Source organism: Ursus maritimus, unplaced genomic scaffold (assembly GCF_017311325.1).
Source record: "Ursus maritimus isolate PB19 unplaced genomic scaffold, ASM1731132v1 scaffold_1, whole genome shotgun sequence".
NCBI lineage: Eukaryota > Metazoa > Chordata > Mammalia > Carnivora > Ursidae > Ursus > Ursus maritimus.
Genome location: NW_024423343.1, coordinates 29,544,163 through 29,554,791, shown reverse-complemented (window position 1 = coordinate 29,554,791; position 10,629 = coordinate 29,544,163). Strand labels below are relative to the sequence as shown.

Here is a 10,629-nt window from a genome sequence, read left to right as displayed (position 1 = left end):
AAAGAAAAGAAAAAGAAAGAAAGAGAGAAATACCTTGTAAATCAATGGGGGTTTGATAGGGTAGGTCTGCATGGGGACGAAGGAAAGACATGTGCACACATGGTTGGAAGATTCAAGTTTCCAAGAATATTAGTCTATAAATTCAGTGAGAAACTGGGAATTTTCAGTTCAGAATAAGATTTTCCTGAATGGTAGAAAATTTCAGATCATAACCCTAAAATTTCCAATCACATCACCTATAAATGCCATGAAGTTATAAATAAGGTCTTGGCTTTTGTGATTGTGAAGAGGAATCTCTTTCTCGTTTTGTTTTGGGCTTTTTGTTTTATTTTAGTTTGGTTTTCTTGAGGATCTAGAAAGGGGCTTTGTCCAAAAAATATCTCTTCTGAAAGCCCTGTCAAGATACCTACCATACCATTACTCACTCTTTGCGAAAAGGTACTCAATGTAAATACTGTGATAGTGGAATATCCAATTAAGCCCCATCCATGCAATAATGTCTTCTTGGGGGATAAATGGCTATTAATTTTAATTCCTTAGGGCAGCTATGAAATTAGAACTAAAACAGTTTTAAATTTATGAATGAGGATGGAGTCAGGAAACATTCTTAGCCAAAATTCAAAACTATGAAGGGAAAGAAGTCATTCAAACTAACCCCTTCACTTTACAGGTGAGGAAACTGGTCCCAAATTAGTTAACAGACTTTCCAAGGACACCCAAGGGCAGTGGAGACCTAAGGTCCATCTGTCCTGACCTCAGGTTTCTGCTGCCCCAAACTGCTTCTCTATACTGAGGCCGGGAGCTGAGGCCAGGAGCCCGGGGAGCACTGTGGAGTATCTGATTCCTGGTGAGAGCTCTGGAAAAGTCATGCAAGAGAGAACAGACGGAACACAGGATGAGAGATGATAATAGGATCCAGCCCTTCTCTCCTTGCCAAATAGACACCAAACATTTTCAAACGATGCTTCTGCTCATATTGGGATTCCCCCTTTGGTGAACAAGCGAAGTAGCCTCAGAGCCTCACAAGGGTGTGCGTGTCTATGGGCTCCGATGGGAAATCTCCAGCTCTGGTCTTTGACTCTTGAGAGCTGCACTGCCCATATTGGGAGCTGTTAAACACAAATGGATTCTCTACTTTTTGAGGGGATCAGAAACATGTGTAATAAAGTTAAATACAATTTAAAATTCAGTCACTCAGTCACACGAGGCACATTTCAAACGCTCATCAGCCATGTGAAAAGCACAGATCTCTCCTTCATTGCGGAAGCTGGATAGGAGGACGCCGCTCTGAAGAGAAGGGTTGATGGGGATCACTTTGAAGCACCTGACGCCTCAAATGTACAAAACTCAGCGTGGCTGAGGGAGATCTGCCTCGCGCTTAAGGCGAGCAGAGCAGAGGGAGCACTGTGCCTCCTTTAGTTGCCTTTGCCAAGGATTCCAGGGACATATGAATGAATTTTGCACATTTTGCTCACTTTTTTTTTTCCGCTCATAAGGTTCCCTCCTCCCTGATCTAGTGCCCGTGTGTGAGAAAGAGATGAGACATAGACACAATTTAGAGTAAAAGAGCTTTTGATATTTTATGGAAATCTATAAAGGTTCTGGGAACCCACCAAAGGTAAAATCAAGTAGAAACTACGAAGTAGTATTCAAATGTATTGAATATAAGAAAAATGTTGTTTAAGGAGGGAGTGGGGGGAAAAAAACCCTATTGACCAGAAACCTGGACTTCACTTCAAAGAAAAGAGAGGATAAAAAATGACGACTTATTAACTTTTAACTGGAGCTTTGTCTCGGAGACCGACGTAGCTAAATATTAACTAGGGCAATGTAGTAAATTACAGATTAAGACGCAATTATGCCTCATATCTCCCCCCTTTCAGGGTGAGAGCTTGTCGATGGTGGTGCTCAGATAAGGGGAAGCACCATGTGACAGGTGGCATCCATTGTGGAAGCATGAAACTTCTGGAGCCTTTAGATTCCCTATTCCCAGAAGGCAAGACCCAAATGCCTTATTTGCTTGCACACCTCCTGCATCGTCATGCTTCCACGAGCATTTAATAAGTACAATGTGATGAACACAGATGGAAAACCATACCTGAAACAAACCTCTAGTAACAACCAATGGTTGAGTGGGTTGGTGCTGAAAGGGCTGGATCCGGATCCATAAACCCCATCAGCTCGCACTTGGAACAGTTTCCTGCAAACCTCCTGCCCCGAGAGGTAGAGGCTCCTGGTGTTTTCAAAAGGCTCTTTGCTGTTGCTGCTTAAGCAAATGTCACAAGGTAAAGCTGGGAACAGCACCTCTCTGGCATTTTAAGAGACATGCTCTTGGGGGGCGCCTGGGTGGCACAGCGGTTAAGCGTCTGCCTTCGGCTCAGGGCGTGATCCCGGTGTTATGGGATTGAGCCCCACATCAGGCTCCTCCGCTATGAGCCTGCTTCTTCCTCTCCCGCTCCCCCTGCTTGTGTTCCCTCTCTCGCTGGCTGTCTCTATCTCTGTTGAATAAAAAAAAAAAAAGAGAGAGACACGCTCTTGGAGGCTTTTCCCGATGTTTTCCTCAAAACGTCTGCCCCCTCAACTGAAACTTGTCTGGAGAAAAAATGTGGAGAAATACTTATCCAGGTACCCTTTGATGGAAGTGCGTACATGGAAGGCTATGTGTAAATATAACACCTCAGAACAGAGGTTTCCAACGGCTGGCCTGTTGAACTTTTGCATCAGAATCACCTAAAATGTGTGTTAAAAATAGAGATTCCCAGACACCACCCTAGATCCAAGGAATCTGATTTGTGGGAAGATGGCGCCCAGAGATCTGAATTTTTAACACTTGCCCTGGGTGATTCTGAGGTGCCCTCGCCCTCGGGTGTGGGACTTTCTAGCTGGGAACACCCATCCTTCCACTGGGGTGTGGCCAGGTTACAGCTTTCTCTTAGCATCTTTTACAAATCTGTTTTATGTTCCCCACATCCCTTCCTGTCAAAGGAATGGAATGTAGGATGGGATTATCTATTATTATTTCACAATTAAGGATAATGATGTGAAACGTCCCAGGTGAGTCAGGGACGCTGCCAGGAATCTCAGCCTCACTAGTTAGCTGTTTTCTAGTTGGTTCCGTGTTTCTGTTAACAAGCTCATCATTTCTAACCACGCGACTCATCCTTTCGTAGGCAGTGTTTGTGGACTCACAAAATAATGAATAGTACGGAGCCTGGCTCCTCACCCCTGAACCTCTGGTTGAAACTAAACCAACTGCAGCCAAACCCCTGAGATTCCAAGTCTAGACAAAAATGGGCTGGCAGGTCTGAGCCCGTCCCAGCCTGAAGAATTTCCCTAGAGATTTACTTTCCATCAGGCACATGTGGGATTTGTGTTTAGTGCCCAAGAGTCCTTGGAAGTTCTGGATTAAAGAAATTCTAAGTCCTCCCTGGAGCCGTGGGCTCTTGTTCAGAGTGGGCTGGGGGAGATCTGGTCTCGCTCTGACTCTTCCCCGGTCTGATAAAGGGTTTTGAGCTCGGAGGATTGTAAAAGCACCACCACCAGAACTGCTCCCGCAGGTAGTATTCGCATTATTTATTGAGTGCTGCCCCCTAGAGGATTACAAATGGTCCGGCGGCTTGGAGTCCCCAGGGCTCTGAACCAGGCTCACCCGCTACCCAACTGCAGGAAATCAGGACTTCACTCAAGTGGATTGATGAGAAGGCTTGCAGCAGTTGTGCTGAGGACTGCCAGGAAATAAGTTAGCTCCCTCTTTAGGACACCTCTGAAAAATTAAAATCCATAATGCTGGGAATCAGGTCCAGGAACAGAACACTGAAACTGACCCTTCTCCCTACCAGACCAAGGACCCCCTGCCTGAGGGGGACCCCGAATCCTAAGACCCCAAGAGCAGGAGGCCAGAGTTGCCATTCTTATGGCTTCCTAATGGGTTTCAGTTTACCTTTTCTCTCTCTCTCCTTTTCCCTGTGCCATTCACCTAAACTCTGGCTGTAAAGTTCTCAGAAACAGAATTCTTCCATGTGGGGCACTTGCTAGCATGAATGGCTTGGCACACCTGGTGATTCGTGGGGGGAGGTGATACTAAATGACTTTCTTTATACAGGCTGTGTCTCTAGAGATAGTGGTGTTAGTTGTCCTTAGGTGAGTATCTTGGCAATGATAGAAGCCGGGATCTCTGCTGAAGGTTCAAAATCCAGACTGCCTCTTTATTCCATTAAGTACTGGGGAGTGGTCTTTCTTTATAGTTGATGTTTAAACGGGGGGGGGGGGAGTAAATCTGGAGTTTTTAATAATGCGGATGTGCTCTCAAGTCAAGGAAAGAAGGAAGGCAAGAAGGAAGAGGGGGGGTGGGGGTGGGGGAAGAAAGGAATGAAAGGTAGCCTTTAGGCCAGCCAGGGGATCTGCTCCCTGGAAGAACTCACTAGGCCTCTGTTAAATGCCCTTTCAAACCAGGCATCTAAGATTAACAGTGTGATATGTGGCCCGTGGATTTACACAGCACTGTAAAATCCCTCCATGGCTTGGCTCAACTATTTGCAAATCACTTCTGATTCAATTTTGTTTTGGTTATCTCAGTGTAAATAACAGTTAAGTGGGAGTTACAGATTTTTCAAACTCTAAAAGTGATAAACAAAGCTAATGGCAAGTCCAGATAAGGAGGAAAACCACCCAGGAGAATCCACAAGTACAAGCAAAGAAATAAATGGGAGAGTCAGATGTGTGTGTGCTTCTTGTCACCGAAACTTTATTTTTCTTAATCTGCAGAGTGGTAGAGAGGGTATGTGCGGAGTGTTATTTAGACGGTTCTTGTTAGAGTCTTTATGATAATGTAGTAATAGGTGCTTGGTGAAGCAAGACAGTTTGGAATCCACAAAGCCATCCTCAGAAACAAAGATACAAGTGTTTCCCCAGCTGTTAGCTTACAACTCCCTCTAAACAGTTTTCACACCTCCATTTAAAAATAGTTGGCATAATGCTGTTTTCTTTCTCTGCGCGCTGTGACCACATTTCCATGGGGAAAAGGTGAATAGAAGTAGTTAGAGTAGCATTTTGAGGAGAAGCCTTCACATACACGTACTTTTGGGGACGATTGGCGGCGGCGGGGGGGTGGGGAATCCAATTTAATTACCTGAAGAAATTCTTTGCAGAAAGTCTCTTTTGTGATAGTTCCAAGTTAGGTGCGTCGGGAGAACTAAATCCTTACCCAGAGAGGAGAGGAGTATGTTTGGGACACAACAAAGGACCTGAGTAGTAAACGCACGAGTGTTTGGGGTTGTATTCAGCCGGAGCTGACCGTGTGTGTCGCCGCCACGCACTGCTGCTTGTGCGAACGCATGGCTGAGCTGCCGCCTGGTTCCCTACACCAAACACCGTACGCCACCCAACTCCTCTTGTAACGCCATTGCGCGTGGCATTGTGCTGGCTTCTACGTGTGTGGCCTCGGAGCCCGGGAATTTGGTGGTGATGGTGGTGGGGGACAGGGATTTCCCCCATTTCCTGCAGAGTCTCCCGCGGGCGGGGACGACGCGGCCAAGGGCAGTGCGCCCCGGAGATGCCCCGGGGCGCTCCCTCTCCCGGGCATTGCGCACGGGCGGCCGGGCGCAGCCAGGCGCGGAGGTGCCTGGGGTGGGCGGGAGGTGCTAGTGGGAGAGGAGCGACTGGGTGGGAGAGGACCGGCTGGATGGGAGCCGCCTCAACTTTGATCGGGCCGCGGCTGGGGGCGGGTGGGGGGAGCCGCCGCCGCCCCGCCCGAGCCGGGTGCCGCGGCGCTGAAGTGTGCGCCGCGCGTCTCCGCGGCTGCCTCTTTAATCAGGAACACAGAAGGGGCGGGCCCTGAGCCGGCGCGTAATCGGATAGCTCTGCCGCGGCTCTGACATCCACATGCTGCTCGGCCTGAAAAGGCTGGGGGGAGCCGGAGGGAAAGCAGAGAAGGCGAGCGAGGCACCAGCCCGCAGCCCGCCCCCGGCACATCCTCAGACGCGCAGACCTCGGCGAGGCGCTGGGCGAGGTGGAGGTGAGGGCGGGTGCGAGCGAACTCGGAGAGGGGCTCGCTCACTCCCAGGCGATCCCAGCCGCCGCCGCCCCGCCGGCAGCAGCAGCAGCAACAGCAGCCGCAGCCGCCGCCGCCGCAGCTTCTTTCCTCTGACTCCCCTCTTCAGGCTGGCCGAGCGGGTGTAGTCGTTGGGGAGGCTCCCGCTAGGGGAACCCGGCGAGGGCAAGAGCTGGGCGGCCGCCTCCCACTCCGGCCGTCCGGCGGTGGCTGCCTCCGCCCGCGTGTTGGTCCCGGGTGCCGGGGGATGTGTGTCAGTTTACGCCTCTGAGATCACACAGCTGCCTGGGGACCGTGTGATGCCCGAGGCAAGTCTGGGCTTTTCTTTTTACTATCATTATTATTATTTTTTTTTACGCTTGGCTTTCGGGAAATCTTCGTGATGTTGTAGGATAAAGGAAATGATACTTTGAGGAACTGGAGAGGACATAGATGCGTTTTGTTTTTAAGAGAGGAAACCCGTCCCCTCTTCCCAGCTTGCTCCCGCTTTGCTGATTTCAAGAGCCACCCTCCTCTTAGTGAGGTGAGACTCCAGCAGGAATAAAGGAGAAGACGGGCCGCCAGGACCCAGGAGGGAAACACTGACCATTAGAAACCTTTGCAGAAGACGCTGTAAGGAAGAACGTAAGAGAGAGAAAAACACAAAGACTTAAAATTATACAAGAAATCTACAAATCCAGCCCTGGAGAAAGCCTCCTTCTCCAAAATGGATATGTTTCCTCTCACCTGGGTTTTCTTAGCTCTCTACTTTTCAGGACACGAAGTGAGAGGCCAACCAGGTAAGCCCCTGAAAGTTTTTTCTGTTCATTTCAACACGCTTTTCCCTTTAAAAGCAACGGCTTATACGGGCCCCATGGAATGGCATAGGAGGCTCCTTCTATACTAAATAGTTTGAAGAGAGATCCCAGCCGGCCCTCCCTACACCACCACCGCTCCTAAAACCCAACTTTTCTCTCTTGCTAGGAGTGTGTGTGTGTGTGTTTTGAAACATAGACAGAATTTGGCGGTGTTCAGATGTCACATATGGACTGAATCAAAGGTTTAAAAATACTACAAAGCCTTTGCATTACAGTTTGGGGGATTTTCTTCCCCCCGTCTTGAAGCAGAACACATCTCCCTTGAGTTTCTTCAACCTAGCCAGTGAAATATAAATCATTTGCATTCTCTCCACTTAGCTACACTGAGCAATGTTAACTGAAGGGCTTGGGAAACACAAGAGTCTAGTTTTGGTTTTCCAATGCTGTGGATTCTTTGAACAATGTGTGGATACGCCTCAAAATCATAGGGCGCAGGCTGATGGAGCAAGTTGGCCTGCAGCTGAGCTAGGGGCTTGGGGCTGGGCACTGCTGGCAACCAAGGCGGCTGGTCGTCCCCGATCTCTTTCCTGCATCCGTGTGTTTTCTGGGAAAGTAAATCATGTTCTTTTAAAAATTATTATTAGATAAAACAAACTGCGTGGCCTTCGAAGGTCTCTTACTCTTCTGAAGTGGTTAGAAACTTTTGAGTGGAATTTGTTCTCAACCACTGCCAAAAAGGGTGTGTGGACAGACTGCAGAGATAAGGACTGCAAGGCCCAGCATTTGGCAGCGGGGAGGAGGGCTGGCAAGGGGCACACGGCCTGAGAAGGGATTTCTGGGTGCAGGGAATCCAGTGGGGCTTGTCCTTCCTTCCCCACACCACTCTCCAGAGTGAGCCTCTCTCCCCTCTAAGAACAGTGTCGGGAATCTGACAAAACTCTTGGAAGCTGCCACAGGTGACTGGGGAAGCCATCTATGGAGGAAACAGGGAAAAGAGAAAGAGGAGATAAAGCCTTCCTGAAGTGCCCTTACCGGAAGGCACTAAGAAGGCTACCGCTGCGGCAGCAGTAGGGCTAACCCCTTGCGGCTTCCTGGGCACCTCCCCTCCATCACAGCGGCCTAGGGGGTCCTGTGGGAGCCCAAAGGGGGATCCGTGCGCCTGGTGCTCTGGCTCTCACCGCCAACACACCCCATTTACGCTTGTTTATTTGAGGAGAAGAAAGACTGAGGAATGCCTTTGCTATCCAAATCCACACGTTGGCGGCTCCTCCTTTCCATAGCTGGTCTTCAGGGCAGCTGCAAATCGTATCAAAGAGATGGGCGCGGGTCTCACTTGGGGAGATTTCCTGTGTCTTCCCACCCCCTCTTGCCTTAATTCTAAGTTCCCAGCTTGAAGCGAAATTAAATTACCTCCCACAGAACTAGATGCTGCATAAATTATGTATGTTTGTGTAATTCTCTGTGTCTCTGTGTCTGTGTGTGTGCGCGCGCGCGCGCACACGGTGAAGATGCCCACGGTATATTATGTATTCGGGCACGGACTCTAGTAGGCCCCGGCGAGCGCGCGCACACTGGGGCACACACCGGCGCGCGCGCTCACATACACACACGCGCGCGCACACACACACACACGCACAACTTCAGGTTCCGTGTGCTTTGCGGAGCGGGAGGGGTCGTGAAGCCTCAGGGGCCATCTCCTACCCCAGATGTTCGCACATCTGTCCCCGAGCGCTGCGCGGAGTGTACGTGTGTGTGCGACACCCGCTCGAACCCACTCCCGCTCCGCCACCTGCCTTTCGCGCTCTCCGCAGAGCCCCCTCCCACCCTAGCCCCGGGCCGCGCTGCGTCCGTGTGCTTTGCGGAGCGGGAGGGGTCGTGAAGCCTCAGGGGCCATCTCCTACCCCAGATGTTCGCACATCTGTCCCCGAGCGCTGCGCGGAGTGTACGTGTGTGTGCGACACCCGCTCGAACCCACTCCCGCTCCGCCACCTGCCTTTCGCGCTCTCCGCAGAGCCCCCTCCCACCCTAGCCCCGGGCCGCGCTGCGTCACTTCTAGAGAAACCCAGAGGCGCGGGGCAGGTCACCCACTACGACGCCGCAGGCAGCCTGGCACCCGGGGTGGGACCTCCTTGTGGGACGCGGAGCTGGGACCCGCCCTGGGTGGGTATTCTCCAGCCCCTCGAAAAGGCGATCGCAAACCGCGGGGAGCTCGGGCTTCCCGTCGGAGCACCCGACTGGCACCCGGGGAGCTGGCAGCGGGTGGCAAAGGGCGAGGCCCTACTAGACCTCTGAGTCACCCGTTCGCGCCTGCCGGGAGGGGGCCGAGCCCAGCCGGCGGCAGCGGTGGCGGGAACCCGTTCAGAGAAGGAGGCAGGGGAAAGGAAGGGCGGAAGGTGCAGGAGAGGGAGCGACTGAGCAACCCTGTGGCCGCGGCGGCAGCCTCTCGGACTGGCGGGCGGCAGGGAGGCCGCATGGGCTGCGCGCACCAGGCTCCTCCACTCCCTGCCCCGCCGCCTGCCTGCCTGCCTCCCTCCCGCCTGGGTTCCGGGGCTCGCGGCCGCCCCGCGGGCCCTGCCCTGAGCGCCCCCTCCTGTCTCCCGCGCTCGGCTGTGCGCTGAATTCCCCCCGCCGCGCCTGGAGGGCCGGCTCCGAGGGGCTGAGGCCCAGGGCGGCTGAGCTGGGCATCCGAGCGCTGGCCAAACTGGGTGGCGGGAAGTCAGGGTGGGATTTCAGAACCGAGGGCGGCGAGGGGCGGAAAGGAGCCAGCTCTAGCCTCGGGAATTCGCGCAACTTGCACCGCCTCTAGCAGCGCCCAGCGCCCGCCGGTGCGCCTGAGCAGGTGAAGAGCACGCGGCGCGCGGGCATCCACGTGGTGGGGACGTGGTGGGGACGTGGTGGCCCCCCAGCCTGCCCCACCCCTCAGCGCCGTCTCTAACACCGCATCGATTTGTTTGGGCTACGCAGCAGAAACAGAGCCGAACGATCCATAAACATTCTATTAGGCAAAAATATTCCCAGCGAAAGCAAAAGCAAGGCTCAAGCCTAGGAGAAGTTGGCCGCCTCCAACAACTCCAGCCTTGTCCCCTCCTCCTCCTGACTAAGGACACCCCCAGGGAGAGGCTTGCGGCATTTCCTCCATGCTGTCCACTGCCAGAAAGTTAAGTCGCCGCTGCGGTTCTCCGCTTGGGAGAAACCTCTGCAGTCGCCCGCGGTCCGCCTCCCCTCCCCCGCCGCCTTGCTCCTTGCTTTTCCACGTGAGAAAGAGAAATATTCACGGCCAATGCTTCATTTTCACTGATTGATTTCTTTTTAATATCAACACGAGTTAATGGAGGCGAGGCGAGCTGTGATTAAACGGCTGCCCCCACCCTTTGCCTTGGGCTGACTGCACCGCAGTTTTTCCTACCGGGTCCCAGGCGCCCGGCGGCTGGGTGGGGGGCACCCGCAGAGCAGAGCCATCGTCCAGGGGCTGGCGTGGGGGGGCGGGCGGTGGAATGAACCGGTCTCTCCTCTGGGAACCGTGGGGGTGGGGTGGGAATCAGCTTTCCTGGCAAGCTTAGGGGATCCGGCTCATCCGTGTCGCAGCTTCTGCGGCTCCGGTTGAATTTCTCTGAAAGGGGAGGGGATCCACGCTCGGGTTTACTGGCGTGTGCTCAGGGCTCGCCGCCCTCCCTCCGCCTCAGGCTTCAGACTGAGAGGAGAGCCCCCTGGCGCTAGCCACTGCTCGTCAGTGCCTGGCCTCGAATCTCCCCTTTGCTAGAGTTAATGGGGGGGGGGGGGGGC

At 52.9% G+C, this 10,629-nt stretch overlaps 1 protein-coding gene across 3 annotated transcripts in view; it reads left to right on the top strand.

Annotated features, from left to right (window-relative positions):
* The first annotated feature begins 5,847 nt into the window (after window positions 1-5,847).
* NRP2 (neuropilin 2) overlaps window positions 5,848-10,629 on the top strand; it is a 118,421-nt gene continuing 113,639 nt past the window's right edge. Inside the window, exon 1 of one of the 3 annotated variants that reach the window (XM_008687404.2) lies at window positions 5,848-6,828. In XM_008687404.2, the coding sequence (XP_008685626.1) occupies window positions 6,756-6,828 (73 nt within the window). In that variant the 5' untranslated portion in view covers window positions 5,848-6,755. The remainder of the gene's footprint in view (window positions 6,829-10,629) is intronic. The other 2 variants (XM_008687401.2, XM_008687402.2) reach the window with 2 other exon arrangements.